Consider the following 20,338-nt stretch of genomic DNA (forward strand, 5'->3'; position numbering starts at 1 on the left):
CCTTGTTTCTGGCCGTGGTCTGGGGCCAGCTGGAGGTTGAGGTGAAGGCAGTGGTTCCTGCTTGATAGGCAGCCTCATTCTCTTCAACAAAGCATTTGTGCGCCGTCTCTCTGCAGAACACAGTCGCTCTGTTTTAAGGATGAGCGCATCTCTCTTAGCCTCTTCTGCTCTTGTGATCACTCTGTCGTGTAATATAGACTGAGTGCTGGTAACACAAAGACTCTGTTGTCTTTGGGAGACCACAGAATTACTCATCTTTCTGGATTAATCGACGATATTTGAAGATTAACTAAGATTAGATTAACTAAAGTTTCACCAACGAGCCAGAAAAACTAAGTAAGTGAATCGTGTTCACTAAACCAGATCAGTGTGTGTCTGTTATTGGCCTCACACCTTGTGATGTCACAAGTGGTTCTAAAGATCAAACGGTGTGGGCGGAGCTACACAATATGTGGGCGGGGCTTAACAAAAACCCGGGTATGACCATATATGGTCACTTCCATGGGCTTTTAAAATGGTGGCCCAAGTTTTTCAATGAAGAAGCAGAATCATGACTTTGTCCAGCAAATGTCAGGCTATGTCACAGGTAACTAAAAAAAATTTTGCACTGTGTCACATGTGTGATATTTTAAGTGTCGTAAGTTCTGTAAGATATTTGTCTGATTGTTAATTTAGAAATAAATCTACTGTACAGTTTATGTATAGTAAGATTCAGTGGGCGAGGTTGCACATTTCAACCAACTGAATACCCCTCACCTCAAAAAACATCATTAAAACAAAAGCACAAGCACAGGGCCCTCCCTAAAGCCAGGTTTGCAGATTTTTAATTACGTTTTATTGTTTTTTACTGGCTCTGAAAACATACTTTAATATGAATATTTCTGCCAATAGACCCCCCCTAAGTGGGCGTTCAGACAGGGACAGGCAAACCGGACGCCAGCTGCGTTTCTCAGTTCCTTTCAGTGGGGGTAATGCGTTGCAACGTGTCGCCTAAATGTTACACACTGATCCTTTAACTTCTTCACTCTGTCTAAATACATTTTTACATCCATATGTAAAGACTGGATTCTGGATTCAGGTTGTGGTGGTAATAGCTGCATATGTCATCCCTGAATGTGACGACATATGTCTGAGAAAATAAACAGTGCTGCTTTAGCAGCAATCTGCTAGCGTCAATATTATCAGAACTGGAGAGAGTCATTATATGGTTCATTGATCTGACTGGTTGACAGACAAATGGTTCATTTCACACAAACCTGGCCTTTCTTTTGAAAGTGTTGCCTTTTTCCATCAATAACTTTCATGCAGGTTATCAACTTAGCATTAGCTGACTTTCATGCTATTTTCCAGCCCTGCATGTTAAAGATCTAGCTGACCAACAACTAACACATAAACACATAATCCATGTGATAACACATCCAATTAATCACTTTTCAAGGTGAAAATAACAGGCTGCACTGCAGAGAAACACAATAAATAAAGGAAAACAACATACCGTATTTTCACGAAAAGGCGCAGTCTCAGTTATGTGTGCCATTACGGTATTTAACACACACATACGGCGCACCGTACGAAAAGGCGCAGTCTACACACACATATGGCGCACCGCCTTACAACAACACACACACAAGCATACAAGTGTGCGTATTTAAACATAGAGCGTGAGCAAAACTGAGTTTGATTGTGCTTTATTTAAGTCTTTATTACAAAGTACTAACATTTTTTAAGCACATTACCACAGCGCACATTAGCACATTACCGGTAATCGTCATTAATCAAACCCATCGAAGTCCTCATCCTCCGTTTCTGAGTTAAACAGCTGCGCTAAATCAAATATGCCAGTTCCACTTTCTTCGCAGTCAGAGTCACTTTCCGTGCGGCCCCTCGGAAATGATGCCGGCTTTTGCGAAAGTTGGAGGCACTTTATATGCGCCTTATGGTCGTGAAAATACGGTAAGCATAACACCATGATGCACAGGACCTCTGACTTAAGTAATCCAATCCTTCAATATTCTGTGAAATAATGCATTCTAAAAAAAATTTAAATGATTGTTAAGTCATTTTAATCAGCGCTTTAATCAGAAAATATTTAAAGTTTGGGTCAGTGATGAGTTTCTGAACCAGCTCTGTCTGTCTGATCCATCTTTGTCTTTGTTTGAGGCTCCAGAAATGGTTCTCTTAATCTAGCTAATTGCCATTTCCCAGAGATTGGCATTTGAGAAGAAGAGCCGGGTCACCAAACAGCCGTTGATCAAAACATCCTATTAAGGTGAAGAAACAAAAGGCTCTCACAGTCCTAACAATGTGCCACTGGTGATTCAACTGTTTGCTCTGTGTGCACAAAGCATTAATTAGGGCAATAACTTCATGCCATTGCCGTTCTATAGTCTCCATTTCTGTATGAGTGCATCTATTTATGCTCTGAAGTTTGTCGGGGACTCTGACTTGCCGAGTGTGCCACATTCCCCTGTTCCATGTGCAGATGTGTTATTGGCATAATGAGGAAAATGCTTTGGGAAACGTGGGAGAGAGGCCCACCGACTCCAAAACTTTCTTGACAAAATAATATATCTCACTGTGGTTACTCCTAACGAGAATTGACATAATTACTTGGGCCCATTTCTTGTCTAATTAGCACACTTCCACAGTGGACAGGGGCTAGCAGTTAGGCAGGAGAAGAGAATTGGACAGGCATGGCAGTAGCAACACAAAAAGGGGCCTCTGATTTCAGCGTAATTAGGTGAGACAATGCCCCTGACTGTTTTGAGCTATGGCAGCGGCTCAGAGCTGGGGCCGAGCAGGCGAGCGGACTCCCCAAGACCCTAATAAGCCCCTAATTGTCTTTTTTTGATTCACATGGGCAGCACCAGACATGAAGACTGCCTATTCTTGGTCTCCTGCAGAGAACAAATTTGAGTTGACTCACTCAGGGCCTTCACTGTTCAGCCCTCAAACTCTAGACAACTTGTGTTAACCTCCCGTGACCGCGTCCTCAAACCCGGAGGAGCTGCCAACACATTTAAAAAAGCAGATGCAGGAGCAGTTATGTTTCTTTACAGCCGTGCATCAATAATTACTTTATATTGTCGACTGGTTTACTGGATGTAGTTAATCATGTTTATCAGAAAACTCCTCAAAGACTTAATGTGAAGTGGAAATTGTTTGAAGACTCATGCTCTGTCGCTTAAATTTACACAGCTTAAAATATGAAATCTACGGAAGATCCTGATCTCATAATTACAAGATAACGTGTCTATTTTTTATTTTTTTTATCTAGTGAATGCAATGCGCTTCCTTAGAAATCCATTATTTTTGTTTTTAATCCATGGTGGAGTTTAGGGACACACTATTTTAAAGAAACATTGCCTAGAAATTTGTATTTTTGCGATTTAATGCCCCCAGTTTCAGTTGTAAATATGGAAAGCTGTACACGTGCATTTGCTGTGATTACATTACTAACGATCAAAAACTAGCGAGTGAACAACAAAAAGATAGTGCAACTACACAAGACATAGCAGCCAGCTAATATTACTTACTAGTCCAACAGCAAGAAGCCCAGCTCGCCGTCTGTCTTTCAGCCTTTTATTTCACCAAGCAACGACTAAAAGTCAGTCCCAGATTTACTGTCTTCTTGTTCAGTCACTCATTCACATTGCCAAGTTGCCCAGCTCCCGTTCTGGCGCGACACTGGTTTCACTTCCTGTCGGCATTCCCCTGGTACAAACACTAACATGCCTGTGGTGCTTTGAGCTAAAAGTCCAGACAGCCCAGCTAACAAACTGAGCTAATATTAGCTAACAGCAGCTGCAGTTTACTTCACTGTCCATCAGAAACTTTTAAGTTTATTGAAGTTTAAATAGACGCTGTGTGTTTGTTGTACACACACACACACACAAGCTGGCCTCTACAGGCTGCATTTCATCACTGTAGGATGAGCCTGTTTAACTAAGCGCACACACACACACACACACACACACACACACACACACACAGACGGGTCCATATGTTTGAGGCCACGTCTAATGGCAGGTGGTACCCAGAAAACTCAGCATTTCATAATTCGCTCTAACATCCCCTGCAGTCAAAGCCTCTCCTCTCAGAGGAACGTCAATTCAATGTGCCCTCACTCCTTTAATTAGCTGTCAATTAGTGTAAAATGAATCAACTCTTCGCCTAATTAAGCAATGCCACCAGGCAGCTCCCATATACAGGCCATTGTGTGAGCAGCATGAGAAAACCACAGCTAGCAAACTTGTTTTGGATCAGGAGTGCAACTTAACGATCACACTGACACAACTCTGTGTAGGTGTGTGTGTGTGTGTGTGTGTGTGTGTGTCTCCAGAGGACAGAGGCACTTTATGCAATGTGAAATTATTATTATGTTATTTTATGCATTTGAGCACCATGATAGCTTTTATGTGCAAAACAAATCCACTTACCTTATTTCCCATTTTTTCATTTTTTTCATTTTGTCATATTTACATGCACACTGATAACAATACGCTCTGACATAAACTCTTAGCTCTTTAAATGTTTCTAATCTCCTAACATCCTAGATAGTTTTATTCCTGTTTCAGATCTGGATTTAACACCAGCTTGTCTTTAACTAAGAAGAATTCATTTCACCAAGTCAGTGGCAGATGATTTTAAAAAGTCTGTGAACGTTGTCACTGTAAGCTGAGACAATGTGAATCTTTTTCCTCAAATCAAGTGTAATTTTCTAGAATATTTTCCAGGTCCACCGGAGGGATCATGAGGTTTTCCCAGGCCAGATGAGATATATAATATATCCCTCCAGCGAGTTCTGGGTCTACTCTCTCTCTTGCTGGGTTGTTAGAGAGGTCATGGGAGTTTCACTATCCAGTCTGCAATGTTCTGTGTCACTGGCCATGGTCAGGACTCAAGGCACGGCCAGGATGGGGAGAGTGTCCGTTTTGGGAATCTCAGAATTGCGTCTCTGCTTTTCGCAGACGTCGTGATTTTGTTGGCTTCATCAGACGGCAACCTTCAGCACCAAGTGTTTGCAACCAAGTGCGAAGTGGCTGGGATGAGAGTCAACATCTCCATGTGTGAGGCCATGGTTCATGGTTCTCCACTGGAAAACAAACTGGAAGTCTTTCTCTCTCTCTGGGTTGAGTTCAAGTATCTCATGAAGTTTAGATTTGATTTAATTTTCCTGTGTTTAGTATGATTTCATTCCTCTTTGCAGCCTCAGACTCCAGAAAATGATTTTGTCATGCAGTCCACATACTTAATTTACAGTCAGCGTGAAAATGTAATCTCTCCAAACATCTGTTCACTTCTGACTCTCAAGACAAGAGCCTGTTTTTCTGCTCTGACGAGCTGCTTGTAAAAGTGATCAGCTGATTGGTGTCACCTTTCATTTAAATCAGGTCGTCATCGTTTGATTATAAAGGGACACAGAATTTAGCTTCTACAATACATATAGACTTCATACACTCGTTTTCCGAGGTCGCTTTATCACTGAGACACTAAAAATCTAAAATTTCACTCAAAACGTGGAGAATACATCACTGTGAAAGACAAGCTTGTCGTGGCTTTAAGGTTGTTTTGTACAACACAGACGAGATGATGAATATGGATGAATGATGCATGATCTGTTCACATGTTGCAAAAGCTCAAGCGGGATACTAATTAAGCAATCTGCACCTCGTTGTGGCTCTTTCTTTGTATCAAGAGCATGAATCATGTCAAATAGCTGGCCTGAAGAGTGCAGTGTAAAATCAATTAATAAAATATTCAAAGTAAAAAACAAATTGTTTATGTTGGAATTTTATAAATTACTGAGCCCACAAAGCTATTTTGCGTTATTGAAACTGGGCAGGAAATCTTTCAACTTAAATTTCGTCAAGGAAAATCAACTACTGCTCACAAACAATCATCAATACCTGTCCTTTAATTGTTAGATTACATAATTATTATTAGGAAACCTCTCAAGAAATTCAGGGAAAATTAAAGACCCATAACATAAAAACTTAACATTTTGTTTGTTTACCAAATAAGGGACTAAATGTTGCTGGTTATTCTGATTTATCTGTCTGACTATTTTCCCTCTGGAAATGAACAAAGTTATCTAACCTAATCTAATTATTTAAAAGCAGTTTCAAAGCCCTTCCTACGGAAGCCCCAAATGGTCATACATTCATACATTTTATTTCCTCATTTTTTTTCGTGATTTAAATTAGTTTTCCCGAGATCTCAAGTTATGTGCGTAAATATATTTATTTGTCGTAATGACAAATGTTGGTATCCTGAGAGAATGGGAATAATTTCCTTGTGATCTCAAGATAATGAAACTTTGTTTCCTGTTTCTCGGAGATAACAATTAATTAATTTGAGATCTAAAGAAAATATAAGAATAGTCTAGTATATTAAATGATTGCAGGAAACATCATTCAGTGTATGAATGCATGACGGCAGAGGACTTCCATACTTTTCCACACTACCAAGTAGGGGTGGGCGATATATCGAATATACTCGATATATCGCGGCTTGTTCTACGTGAGATGTATGAAATGACTATATCGCGACCATCGAGTACTTGTCACGTAAATGTTTTAAGTCGTCAGCATTTAATTCTCGGAGTTTTGCCTGTGTCACTCCTGGTGCTGCTCACAGCACGCAGCACACTGCCCCGCCCACCCAGAAAAATCCCCTGCGCGCATGCGTACTTTTTGTATCAGGTGAGGAGAGAAGTGAAGAGCCCGAGCGAGTTAATTGAAGATGGAGAAGGACGACTTGGTTCCGAAGAAAAACAACTGCGGTCACGCCAGCCGTCTCTCGTTTTCGCGTGGTCACGTCAGCTGCTCCAATATTTTCAAGTGCGCCCTTATTGCGACTTTATGTCAAATACTTTGAGAAAACTGGGAAAGTCAGCGCTAGCTTACTGCAGCGTGTGGACACTTCCGGTTTTCAAAATAAGACGTGGGTGTTAAATTTATTAAAGGTTTATTTATAAAATATGAAGAATGGTTAAAATTTGATTTAAAAAAGTGTGTTTCATAAGCCAAGTATGATTCTGCACTGCTTCAGTGCTCATATGTACATTATGAAATATATTAAAAATTCATAAAAAATATGACAAGTGTTAAAATGCTATAAAAAGAGGTGTGTCTCATACAGCAAGTGTAAATCTACTGTTCTACATTGATTCTGAGCAATTACAATGCTATCAAGGTAATAATGACATTATTATTTATTAGAAATAATACAAAACAACAACAACAACAAAAATATCGAGATATATATCGTGTATCGCGATATAGCTTAAAAATATCGAGATATTGGTTACAGGCCATATCGTGCAGCCCTACTACCAAGAATACTATTCTTGTGACGAAACACTGAAGCTTTTATTTATTTAGTTGGCGTAAAAGTCCAATTTAAATATAGTGAATCTAAATATGCTGGAATCAGCCTCGGAAACACCCAACATGTGTACGTTTTCAACTGTAGAACATATGTAAATTCCCTTAAGGTTGTTAAAATCACCATATGTCTACACAGTTATTCAGTCTGCATGGTGAAGTCAAACACTGTGCCGTAAGGATGCTTTGTATCATGAAGAAGCAAACTCATTTTCAGACACGTGAGCAGTTCAGCCTCCCTCCCTCCCTCCCTGTACCAGCCACTCTGGACCATTACAGGCTGTAATTGTTATTTAATGGATTAAACATTCATCCTTCCTGTGTAAACCCCCAGAGGGCCGGATGACAGCCTCACCATGTTCACACAGCTAAACACCCCCCCCCCCCCCCCTCCCATCACACACACCCGTCGACGCTCATTTGACGGCACTGTTTGTGCTTAAAATTCAATTACCCACTTATTGATAGCTCTCTGGGGTGCTAAAGAAGTTGGCACGGTGCTGGTGGAAGGTGTGGATGATTTCCCAGGAGGCCTCAGTCTCCTCTGCACATCTCCAGCTGGATCTATTTCATGGCTTTACTCATCAGCAGCAGACGCAGATGGAGCATAAGCAGCCGTCATACACCTGCACACACCAGCGCACGCCGACATGGACAGACAGGTCACACACACACAGACATAATTTATTATTGTACATGCTCACGGTGTAAGAATAATAAGATATCTGGAGAGCTTTATGTGATGGTCAAAATTTGTTTTTTATAAAAATATCCCTCGGACAAGTGAACAAACTCATACAAGGATTCGGTTAGTATGTATGTAGTGTGTCAAGATCTCTTTAAATACTTCAATATCAATTAATCTCACAATTATTTGATTTATCAATTAGTTGTTTCCATTCATAAAATGTCTGAAAATGACAAACACCATCACGGTTTATCATTTATTTTAGTTTTTTTCAGTTGCCAATTAATCTTCTGCTATTCAACTGATTGATTCATCTGACTTTTGCTAGATTTGAACTGCTAGAATAATAAATTCATTTTAGGAGGAGGAGAATTTAATTAAAAAAAGAGGTAAAATTCATGTTTAAATGTTGCCTCCTTTCAGTTTAGTCTCTTTTACTCTCATCTCAAAGTCATTTCTGCTGTTACGTCATGTTACAAAGGAGTGATGAGTAGATGACTGCATCTCCCTTCGTGTGACTGCTGTCCTTTCTTTTCTGAGGTTTTTGCGGTCCAAGTTTTGTTCGGCTGCATCTGGCAACTGCTAAATGTCTTCTCTAATCCATCCTCTTCACATATGTTTGCACTTCATTTATCTAATATTGACGTTCTGTCTCCAGATTGTATTGTCACCATTGTCACTCTTTATAACCTGTTTAACATCTTTTGCGTGTCGGTTCATCCTGGAAGGCAAATATAAGCCATATAAGTTAACTTGACTTCATATTTAAAAGTGTCTGTTCCTGAATAATGGTAGTTTGGCCAACAACTAACTGAAGAAGTTAAAACACAATATATACCACTGAAAATATTACAAACACATGACTAAAATCCACATTAGGTTGGAAAATTAGACATATATATTGCTGCAAGTTGAAACTACTACTAATGATAAAGAGAATAAATCTATTTCTTAGATGTTCATGCCTCTTATGTGATGGAAAAACAAGGCCTTGACATAAATTATGAATTTGTTCTTACTGGTTACAATGATGATTGATGATTATTGATGATAATGAGCCACATTGCTCTCTATACCGTCTGTAAAACATGCTTGTTTTTCATTCATTTAGATGCAACAAATCAGCACTTGCTATGCGTTTCGCCTAAAAGCCACAGGTAGTGCCCCACAGGTTTGCCACGCGTCCTTCAAGTCCCCTGAGGCCTATGGGGGCCCCGCAGGAACGCTCGGCTTGCCGCCAGCCTCTTTCCCCCGCTAATTACAGCACTCATCTCCGCTCACCCATGGGACGCCACTGCTCTGATGACAACACGCTGCACAGTTTGGGGCTCTGCATCACCCGGCAACAACAGCTGGGGCTGCCGGCTGCACGTCAATACCCAAGGTGGGGCAAAAGGAATAATGATGTGTGTGTGTGTTGGGGGGAGGTGGTATGATGCATTCATTCATACCAAGCAGGGAGAATTTTGTTGCTGTTTTGCAGAAAATTTTATTTTAATCCTGCTTTGATTGAGTACCTGTGAAACTTTAACACAACATGCTGCATATAACAACATATAATCTAACATGATTAGAAAATAAAGGTGAATCTTGTTGTCCTTTGATTTGATAGGGTCAGACTACAGCTTACGTGTCCCTACGGATGACACTGGATCGATGAGTTCTATACATACTGTACTCCTCTCCGTGTGATTGCACTGACTGTTCATTAGCAGGGAGCTGGGCTTTAATGGCCTGCACACTTCTGTCAGCCGTAAATCTCCAGACTCCACCCAGGTTTGCTCCCCTGTCTCATCAAAAGGGCTGTGAAGAATGAAGTCAGCGTGATGAAAAAGAGAATGAGATTTATCTGCTCCCTCCTCCTACTCTTCTACGCAGCAAGACGAGCTCATGAGCACAGAAAAATGACAAGAGGGACCTCGACAAGGAACGCCCAGAAATGTGATGATGCTACTGGATGTGTTTGAGATGCTGATGAGCCTTGCTGGCCAAAGACAGTGGCATCGATGTGTCTTTCTGTCACGTCTAAACGTGCTTCCTGCAAGTAAGGTGTGGTGGGGTTTGAGAGCAGAAACTCAGCAGGAGAAAGATAGAAGCGAGGGTTCATTTTGTGTTCAGGGGCAGAAATCAGACAGACAGGCAAAAAGGCGAAAAGACCAGCCTGCTTGTTTTCTGTGCAGAAACTGTTTTAATATAAGACAATTTTCTTTTTGAAGAAACAACAAGCGCAATCTGTGGAAACTGTTACATTATTTATTATTTCACACCTATTATATACCTACTAATCTAAATCTAAAGCTTGTTATTACTTTAGCATTACGCTTGTTTTCATTCAGGCCAAACATACTGAGCCTGAACTTCTTTTTAGAGGAAGGACTATTATTATAAACACATAAAATAGTGATTCTCTACTTTATTTTTTAAAACTTTATTGCAGTGATTCAACACAGAGAGCAAGAACACTGACAGGCATGGATGTTAGTCAGTGTTGCAGCTTTAAGAAAAATACTATTAATGTTCATCACATTTGTTTTGAAAGATGACTTTTATGATTTAACTAGAACAGCATAATTTGAAAATACAGAATGTTTTGGATGTTTGGAGACCTTTTCTTAATCATTTATCAGAAACCGTAGACTCCTAGTCCAGGTTTTGTTTGTTTATTCCACGTATTATTTAGTTATTATTTAGTATTTAGTTATTTTTTGATTTTTTTTTCTTTTCATTTGTGAAAACTGAATAATAATATATTTTTTTCAATTGAAAATGATTGCTCAGTATTGCAACTTTAACTAGGAGGCTGGGAAGGTTTTTTTAATACATGTAATAAATCAGTCAATTTACTGTCTGATATGATATTAATGTTATCGTTAGAAGTTTAAAGTGCTGTATTCAGAGTCAGATTATACCACTCTCGTTGGATGTTTTGTCTCTTGTATAATAGGCAGATGAATCATTATTTTTCTAGTGTTAAACTGAGAACAGATATGTCACATAATGTTGCCCACTTCTCTCCTTTCAGAGGGGCTAATTGACAGAAAATGTTGTTTGACAGTTAGATGATGTCATGGTCTGACCGGCGAGTATGACGCAGTGGAGAGTGAAGACATGTTGCTGTGTCCCATTCATTCTGACCTTTTTTTTCCCCTGCAGTTCCAGGTCAAGAAATTTAGGTCAGAGAACAATGCACTCTCTCTGTTGGACCAAAGCAGGGTGCCAAAAACCCTTCTCATGCTCCCCAATGACCCTCTTCCAAAGCCTTCACATCCAACCATGCAACGCAACATTACACTTGGCTGACACACCAAAACTCCCAGAGGATTTAAGGAGGGCTGTTTTATGCCTTTAAATAAAGCAGGGTGGGGAGTCACCTTGTGGTTAGATATTACAATTACACTGTATCTGTATAGGGATTTAAGACTTCTAAGAAAAAGACATCATGAAAATTGCATTTCATGGTTCTAGTATTTCTAACCAGAAAGAAATAATAATTAAATAATAAACAAATAATTTTTATGTCAATAAATAAATACAGATTCAGTATATTTTCCCACTGTCATTTAGAAACAATATCCATTTAGCCTTTCGTTTTGGTACATAAAATGTACAGTACATGTAAATGTAAAGTTAACCTAATAAAATAGAATATGAAAATATGAAAAATCCATAAGAGTTTTCTTTACATGGGTTGCTCGTTCAGTTAATCTATGTGTCAGCCTGTGTCAGTTTGAGTGTTTCTTTTGATTACACTTTAAGTACATTACCAACACACATAAAAAAAATCCACTTTTTTTTATGTAGTGTGTAGTTTTTTTTTAAATAGCAAAGATCTGTAGGCTACAAGCCCTTAATTTGGCTCATCTCCTTACTGTAAATTTAGAAAGTAAGAGGTCACTAAGAGATCCAGTATGTAACATTTACGAGTCTCTATTTGCAGAATATGAATATGAAATCAAATATAATCATCATAACTTTCATTAGTGTGTAATCATCTTAAAATAAGATGTAAAATAAGAGTAATCATCTTAAAATAGTCACCCACAGGTTTCTGAAGAGCTGTTTTGAAACTCAAAATCTGTGCCACCATGTTGGCTGTCCTGACTCTTCCACCTCCAGGCTAATCCAAAAAATCGGCAAAGACGTGGCATGTCTGGTTGCTTTGAATGGGTGAGTTAAATAGAAATTCACCATCAGTACAGTTGTCATGAACAGGGAAATTAGCTATAGAGAACAAAACAATTGTTTGTACCAGGCTGTAGACATGTTTATTTCTGCAGTTAAGTTGGACATTTTAACATGAAGACTTATGGAGACTGACTCACTTCTGGAGCCAGCCTCAAGTGGACGAGAAGAGGAAGTGCAGTTTTTGGCACTACAATGGTCACCTCACTTTATAGCCACAGAGGTTGCTGCTTGGTCCCATTTATACAGAAAAAAATAAAAGATAAAAAAAATGTTTTATCCGTCCATCATCTTCATCAGGAAGACTTTATTCTGTCTAAATCCTCCTTTGTTTATTTAGTAGTAATTGGTAAAGTGATTGGCTGGTTTACTACAAACCAGCCAATCAGAAACAAGTCGAATCATGTTTGTTTGCTCCTGCTACTTCTCGTCATAATGCCTGAACAACCCTGACTCCTTTTGCTGTATTTGTGGTAGTTGCACCATTCCAAGTCAGAGGGCAAACATCAGAGCATTTGTCAAACAAGCATATTTTACATATTTTAAAGTAAAACTAGGTGATCAAGACAAGCCATGGGCCCCTCACAAAGTGTGCAAGCAGTGTGTCGAGAGTTTACGGATGTGGACCAAAGGAACATGTGAAAAGTTGGCATTTGGTATCCCAATGGTTTGACGAGAGCAAAAAGATCATTGCACAGACTGTTACTTTTGTTTAGTGAAAACAAGCACATATCTGTTAAGTACAGTATATTTCATATTTTTTAAGAAAACGCGGATCCTATAGTTCATAAACTTTACACAGTAGAGAAATCAGAGATCCGTTTTGGACTCCGTACCTAAAAAAATAGTTACAAACAGCTTTCAGACCTAACTCAACAAAAAATGTGTTCCCCAGTGTTATCCATGATTACATTTAGGGTGTTTGTTTGCGCGCGCTGGGCCCCCATAGCCCAGCGCGCGCGCGCGCGCAGTGGGCTTGTTGCACGACCACGCGCAGCGACAGCCCGCCGAGCCCGCGCGCTCGACGCAAGGAGCGCGATGGCGTCACTTTTGGCGCGCGTGTACCCTCCTCGAGCCCCCTGTGCCACCGTGCCGACATCAAAGACTTCATTTAAGATTTCAGCATGGACCCCTTCGAGTGTAAACTGGCCGAACAGGTACGCAGGTACAAACACCTGTACGACCCCTCACAGCGAGCCCACAGGGACGGCCGGGTAGCGTTAAAGTCGTGGAGAAAGATAGCCAGCACACTGCAGAGAGAGGAGGCGTTTTGTCGTAAGGCGTGGAAGAACACGAGGGACCGCTTCGTCAAGGCGAAGAAGAGGACTCGTGGGAAGGGTGGTGTAAACAAAGGGGTCCCGTCCATCCTGGTGGAGCTGGAGTGGCTGTCCCGGTTCGTTAAACATCGAGTGGTGGACAGTGACTTCAACTTGGAGGTACAGTACACAGATATAATGCTGCCATTGACGTCCTCTCACTCTGTTGTAGTTTATTTGTGTTTGTGTAGCACGTGTGTTCATTCGTAACTAACCACTGACCTCCCATGTGTGATATCTGCTGCTTATGGCCACAAATATTGTGTTTGCACTGCATATATCCATCATTATCATTTCTGGTTGTTTTACCTTTGTTCTTCAGGGGTTCATCTTTCTTAAAGGCTCAGTGTGTAACTATTAGCAGAAATATAATATAACATGCATAACTATGTTTTCAGAGATATACAATCAACTTATTACCTTTAAAATCAACTTTGTTGTCCACACTGCCTTAAGTACGGAAGCGCATTGCTGCCACCTTTCAAAAAATAATTTGGCTCAGTATCACGTAATTACGTGAAAAGTTTGATAATTATAACGTGATATGAAATTATCATGTTATATATGGTGATATTTTCACGTTATAACATAAAAACATCAAGTATGGTTTCACTTGAGATCAGATCAATAAGAAACGATGCAACCTCAAGAGGGTCGGATTCATTCTTTCTTTGGTACAACCCCATGTTCTTCAAAATCCTTCGGAGAGTACGCATACTAATAACAATGTCATCTACATCTACAACAACTGCAGTATGTCACCATGTCTCAAACCAAAATTAAAGTATAATTGAATTAAGTTATGTAGACGAGCCATAGTCAGTTTACGGACTGAACCATGCCGTGAGGGACGCGTGTTGGTAAACTTATGAAATCAAGTAAAACTATACTTGATGTTTTCACGTTATAATGTGATAAATATCGCATTATAACGTGAAACTTTTCACGTAATTACATGATACTGTGCCGAATTTTTTTGGGGGTGGCAGCAATGCGCTTCCGTACTTAAGTACAGGGCATACAGAGAAATTTAACTTTCCCCTCGTATCTCTGGTGCAAAAACAATCAATAAATATTAAATGTAAAAATATATACACAGTGTAAAGTGATATAAAAAAAGGGAGGGCAAATATAACAAGAAGTAAATGACCTTTTATATTTACATATGGAGCGGGACCTCTTACACGGAGCCTGCCACCTTGCACCACCATGTTTGCTACAGTAGCTGGACAGTTTTTAATCAACACAACAAAAAACAGGGGAGCAGCAATCTTTGCATCAAAGTGAATATTTGTCCAGTGTAAATATATGTCTTTAATTAAAAAACAGGCGGTTGTATCGACAACCTCTTTTGGCACATGAAGGCCACCGTAGCTTCTCTAGTGGTAAGCAGGAGGATAGTTGAATCTGCAATCTCACCACTATATGCCACTAAAACATTGTACCTTTTTTTAATTAAAGGATGATGGTGCAGAACTCAACAATGAAGTCCAGAAGACACCAGGAAACTCCGACACACAAGACTCCACAGAAGATTATCCACCCGTATCTCCATCATCATACTCAGCATCACCCTCAGCCTTAGCAGAGATGACATCCTGTGGCAGTCCTTCACCCTCTGTGAGGGACTCGCCGTCTCCCCTGACTCTCCTCACCGCTGCTGCGACCCAGTCCATCAATTCATGCCTGCTCTCCCCTGTGCCGCACCATGTTCCCAGCCCTAAAGCCCCAGCATCTCCTCGCACCACAGATTGTGTCCTCTGTGCAGAGCACCAGGACCAAGAGAGACAGAAAATTACTCAGCAGGACAATGCAGACTCTCGGTTTGTCGAAGTAATCAAGGACATGCTGGCTAATGTTAACCCAGTGCATAAACCAGATGTTAAGTTTAAAATATACCAGTTGCTGTTCGAGGCAGAAAAGGACTTCCCAAGAGAATCTTGAATAATATAAAACTTGCGTGCCAACAATAAATAAAATGTTGTAAATAAAAATGTTTTGTATTCACAATGTTTGTGTGTGTGGCTTGCTTTCACAAAATATATAATGACCTGTGCTGACTTCAAGTCTGCAGTTACACTCTGCTCCAACAGGTTGTTGTTTCAAGTGAGAAGCCTCCTCTGCTCACCTGGCAGAGGATGTCCCTTCCCATCAACAATCTTGGGTGAATTGTATCAGGCCGATGCATCGATGTCAGACGGCAGTCCCAAAATCGTCCGGTGGGTAGCCAGGTTTACTGAAAACGTGTCCGTGTACACGACACGGTAAATTGCTGTATAGAAAGGTTATGTCATTATGTTACATGTTTATAATATTGTACAAAATAATTGCTTGGACTTTTTTTTTTTGTAAGAAAATGTTTTATTATGTCCTATAAGTAGAAACAAAGAAAAACAACAAGGTAAATACACTAAACACGCAGAAATAATAAAATAAAACTGAATCACACTTTTGGCCTTGATGAGGACATTGATTTATCATGTGCAAATGTATTTAAATAAAAAATAAGAAGCATAACCCAAACAGTTCACTGTACCTTTTGCTTTAGCAGCTCATCTACTTAGCGTTCCTCCATCAGATCGCCTAGCTGAGGGTCACCTGAGGACCCCTGCAATGGCACCTTCTCAAACTCTGTATTGAGGACTGTGTTGCCTTCACAGGTCTCCCCTCCAATCCATGGTGCCCAGTTGTCATACTTTGGTTTCACTACAAATGGGTTCTGTGCAGGTGCTTCAGGGAAAACACAGAAAATTAAATAATGTTAATTCTGAGGAGAAGCATACACAACCACCTGTGAGACTTTTTAAATTTTTCACATCTAGACAGACTTACACTCAAAAAATCCTCGGCTGATCATGTGAAGATGAACAGAATCCCAGAATGCAGCTATGTCGTGTTCACCATTAAACTCCTCTCTAGGTTGTTCAAGCCCACTAGCTGAAATTGACGAGCACAAGAGACAAAGACTCTTGGATGAAAGATACTTTTGTAAATAAATCTTTAGTCACGACAATCAAATTTTTAACAAGGTATGTACATAGGTGGAACTAAAGGGGAGTCATACCCTCAAAACTGAATACTCCTTTTCTGTGGAGGTCCATAACCATCACAGGTGGGTAGAAGCCACGACTGACACAAGAGTATTTGTACTGTGTGTCACACAGAGCCTCAAACTGGCAGTATCCCTGAAAGATGACGTCACTTTCTGGAAATTTAACCTTCAGCAAGGTCTCAAGACAGCTGACAACTTGAGACACAGACACATGATTCTATAGTAAAAACAGAAGAGTGACAGGAACATATTTTGAATTACAAAAATACCCAGAAAATTGTCATTTCAAACTAGTAATAGTAATCCCTGCTATCACTGTACCTGAGCATTTACAACTGTAAATGGCTGCAGAATGTTTATTTCTGACAGAAAAATAATAGGTCAAAGTAAATGTGGTATGTGCCAAAAAAAAAAACATAAGCTGACAAAAAATCATTTTGGAAAACAAATTTAGGACCATGGCAAATTAAAGCTATAGGTTTGTGGCAACATGAGTAAGAAAACCTTGTATGGTTTTGTGGTTTCACATGCACCTGGAGATTGTACCTCAAGTACAGACATAACTGCAGGGTAATGATGACGTGGTTGTTGAAGTTATGGAGTCCATCTGTCCACTCCTGATATCTGTACACCATGTGACATTTGGTGCATCTTCTATTGTAAGTTGAGATGTCTGAAATAGACATTAAAACAAACATGTAATATAAATATCTAATTGACTGTACATGATCAATCTAAAAATGTATTGAACTTACTTTGTAACCCCTCCATGCCAACAACTGTGGCTTTGTTAGTGATTAAAACGGCCTCCTCCAGTTCTGGATTGTCTTCACAGAGCTTGCAAGTTGTTTCAGTTGGAAACAACTGCTGAGGAAAATCTGTTGGGGCTCTTCGGGCTGTTGCTTCTTCAGGGAGATGGGTTGGTATTTTTTTGTTCTTATAGACATACCTCACACTTCTCTCCATCTCTGCAGTGGGGTGACTGGAAGAGTGAACTGCCGTTGCTGATGTAATGGTTGATGGCACAGTCTTGAAAATGTGTTTATGTGTCTGGTAAAGGTGCCACTTGGCAATATATTTATGTGGACAAGATGCAAGTGCCTTGGCACAGGGACAATGCCAGGTGTTTTTCTTGATGTTGTGGGTTACAAACACTCTCCCTAAAGTGCTGTAATGGTGTAATTTCGGTTCGTGGATGGAAAGGCAGATATGATTATTCAAACCAGTAAAGTCAACGAGGACCGACAAGGGGACATGTGCTTCTTCTGCTTCTTGTTGCCTCGCTTTGCACACTGCTATTTTAGAGTCAGCAAAAACACGGTTTTCCACCATTTCCTGGAGGACTTGGTGGTCCAGTTGTTCCTCACTGGCAGTGGTGTTACAGTAATCTAATGATCTGATGTGATGGCACAAGCTGTGAGAAAGGCCACTTCGCTGTGCCAGCAGGTGGTTTTGCCGGCAATCCTCCATCTCACATCTGGTTACCTGATGCTGTCCCCATGTCTTGCGCTGCACATGAACTGGAATACTGAATCCTCTGGATGTTTTCCAGACGGCAAAGAGACCGTTACTTTTGTCAATGGATGTACTTTGTAGGTGTGATTGGGCTGTTATATCTTTTACTTGGCCATGTTTTCTTTTGATGTGTAAAAACAAATTCCTCTTGTACAAAACCACTGAGCAGTGCGGGCACATCGAATGTGTTCGTGGCACATCCCCATTTACCACTTCTGTTGGAGCGATGGGATCCTCTGCGGTTGGAGGTGGGGGTGACTGGGATGCTGGTTGTGGGTAGGAATGGTCCTTTTTGACGGCCGACACAGATGGTGGGAGAGTGTATGAATGTTCAAAACTTAATGATGACAAAACGGTTGGGTGGGTCTCTGGTGAGGGCGGTGGAGGAGGTGTAGCCGAGGTGAGCTGGGCCATATCACATTTGTTTTTACATTGCATAAGATGGGGCATAATGGTGTCTTTCCGGATTATTGTTGTATCACAGAATGGACAGTGGAAATGGCCTCCGTCTCTGCAGGGCAGATTGCATCTGCAGATTATTTTTTCTAAAAAGGGAGAGTAAATTGTTTTAAAAATCATACAGTATGTGAGAGACAAATATTCACTTAACATCCTATACAGTATATACAAATGTACTTTCTCTTACCTAAAACAGTTAAGTGAAACAACTCCACTGAATGCTACAAGTAGGGATCTCTTGAAAGCAACTTGCTCTCTGTGCTAAAGCTTATCTACACACCTCAAAGGAGTGCAACCCAGTGTAACACTGGTTACAATATGACCTTAGACATGCAAAGCCAAAAGTATCATTCAAAATAACACGTAAAGGCATATGATCTCAAAAAGATACGTGATGAACATACCCTTGAAATGCACTGCATTCGCCGCATGATTCAGCAGGTGCCTCTGAATGACACTCTCACTTCTGGTTGTGAATTTGGGGCAGACAGGACAGCCAAACACAGACGGTGACACGGTCGTGTGCTTCAGCCTGTCACCTTCTTGAATTACAGAAGGGTGCATCTGGAAGAAAAGGATATATATATAAAATATACACACACACACACACACATATATATACAAACACAAACATGCACGTGTGTGTGTGTGTGTGTGTGTGTGTGTGTGTGTGTGTGTGTGTTTGGGGGGGGGGGAATTGAAGGTTAAGACTTGAGACTTGCACATGTATGACCTGGTCCCATGTCTGGTAATAGAAGTGTGACAATATGTTTTGGTACTCTTGTACGACTTTGCCAAATCAAATCATTAGCGTTCTTTCTCTTTCTTTCTTAAACTAATATTGTCCTGGACGATTCAAGCGGATAAACACGAATTACATCTTAGGGAGCATACTACAAACGCTGGATGATAATTAAAAGACTATTTCTCTTACCGCTCATGGAGTTCAAGAGTACCGATCTGCAGGCAAGGTGGCCGACAAGAGCGCCGCCATATATCCAATCCATACCGGAAGTCCAAAGCGGAAGTAGTTTCAAAATAAAACAAAAAAACAAAAACAAGCTTCAAAACACGCACGTTTACACCACAGACTGTTATAGTTTACCATAACACAATCCCGTGCATTTCGTGCAGTTAACATGCTTATCGTAACATATAATTGACGGGTTAATGGTCCCTCCTGCCGACTATATCCAATCCATACCGAAGTCTCAAGCGGAAGTCAGTTATCGCCGGCTAAAACCAAAATAAACGTTGAAAACCGTACGTTTACCCATGGACTGTCGGCGTTACACAACGATAAATCTATGCATTTTGTGAGTTACATGTTAGCAAACAGTATTTTGACTTTACAAGTTAACGTTATTGTTATTGTTTCCATTGTTGATTATTCTTTCCATATTAAACTTGTTTCCTTCTGGCTTTTGATAATTTTAACTTTCAATTTCACACAAAACAAACACATCCGCTTCTTTGCTGCCTCCTGTGCCATTTTGATCTGCTTTACTTCCCCTGTATTCCTAAATGAGCTGGTACCCCATGAACGTTATTTCCTCCCCTGCTGTCTAAGTTGGATGGTCTCAACAGTATTTCATATAATAGTTTCCCGATGTGTGTTGCTGCCCTGTTTTAATGTTTAATAAGTAAATATATTTACTCTTTTCATCTGTATAGTGATAAAATTCTGTACGCAGGTCTGCTGGTGTTATTTCTTCTTTTGATGACCCATATTGTTTTA

General features: G+C 40.2%; 2 protein-coding genes across 3 annotated transcripts; one reads left to right on the forward strand and one right to left on the reverse strand.

The window, feature by feature from the left end:
* The first annotated feature begins 13,324 nt into the window (after positions 1–13,324).
* On the forward strand, positions 13,325–15,555 carry LOC109141174 (hypothetical protein). The gene is made up of 2 exons (XM_019270617.2): positions 13,325–13,694; positions 15,036–15,555. Exons 1-2 carry the CDS (start codon positions 13,383–13,385, stop codon positions 15,516–15,518), a joined length of 795 nt encoding a protein of 264 aa, XP_019126162.1. The 5' UTR covers positions 13,325–13,382; the 3' UTR covers positions 15,519–15,555.
* On the reverse strand, positions 15,227–19,614 carry LOC109141171 (uncharacterized). 2 transcript variants are annotated; one of them, XR_003463127.1, is made up of 9 exons: positions 19,535–19,614; positions 19,005–19,164; positions 17,382–18,686; positions 17,160–17,299; positions 16,639–16,843; positions 16,407–16,511; positions 16,111–16,304; positions 15,703–15,846; positions 15,227–15,334 (listed from the first exon to the last, which is right to left on the reverse strand). XR_003463127.1 is itself a non-coding variant. In XM_019270610.2 (8 exons), the coding sequence occupies exons 2-7, from the start codon at positions 19,162–19,164 to the stop codon at positions 16,135–16,137; spliced, it is 2,085 nt and encodes a 694-aa protein (XP_019126155.2). In that variant the 5' UTR covers positions 19,535–19,614; the 3' UTR covers positions 15,914–15,945; positions 16,111–16,134. The 2 variants fall into 2 exon arrangements, 1 of the variants encoding a protein (XP_019126155.2); XM_019270610.2 differs by lacking the exons at positions 15,227–15,334; positions 15,703–15,846 and adding an exon at positions 15,914–15,945.
* Between the last annotated feature and the right edge of the window lie 724 nt (positions 19,615–20,338).

This window comes from Larimichthys crocea, chromosome XI, assembly GCF_000972845.2.
Source record: "Larimichthys crocea isolate SSNF chromosome XI, L_crocea_2.0, whole genome shotgun sequence".
Taxonomy (NCBI): Eukaryota; Metazoa; Chordata; class Actinopteri; family Sciaenidae; genus Larimichthys; species Larimichthys crocea.

Excerpts from the sequence above, each read along its gene's own strand:
- LOC109141174 (XM_019270617.2), top strand. The coding sequence starts at position 13,383 with ATGGACCCCTTCGAGTGTAAACTGGCCGAACAGGTACGCAGGTACAAA. Across the intron at positions 13,695-15,035 it reads ACAGTGACTTCAACTTGGAG|GATGATGGTGCAGAACTCAA; the intron begins GTACAGTACACA and ends TTTTAATTAAAG.
- LOC109141171 (XM_019270610.2), bottom strand. The coding sequence starts at position 19,164 with ATGCACCCTTCTGTAATTCAAGAAGGTGACAGGCTGAAGCACACGACC. Across the intron at positions 17,300-17,381 it reads TGGCATGGAGGGGTTACAAA|ACATCTCAACTTACAATAGA; the intron begins GTAAGTTCAATA and ends TGTCTATTTCAG. Across the intron at positions 16,512-16,638 it reads AGGAGTATTCAGTTTTGAGG|CTAGTGGGCTTGAACAACCT; the intron begins GTATGACTCCCC and ends CGTCAATTTCAG.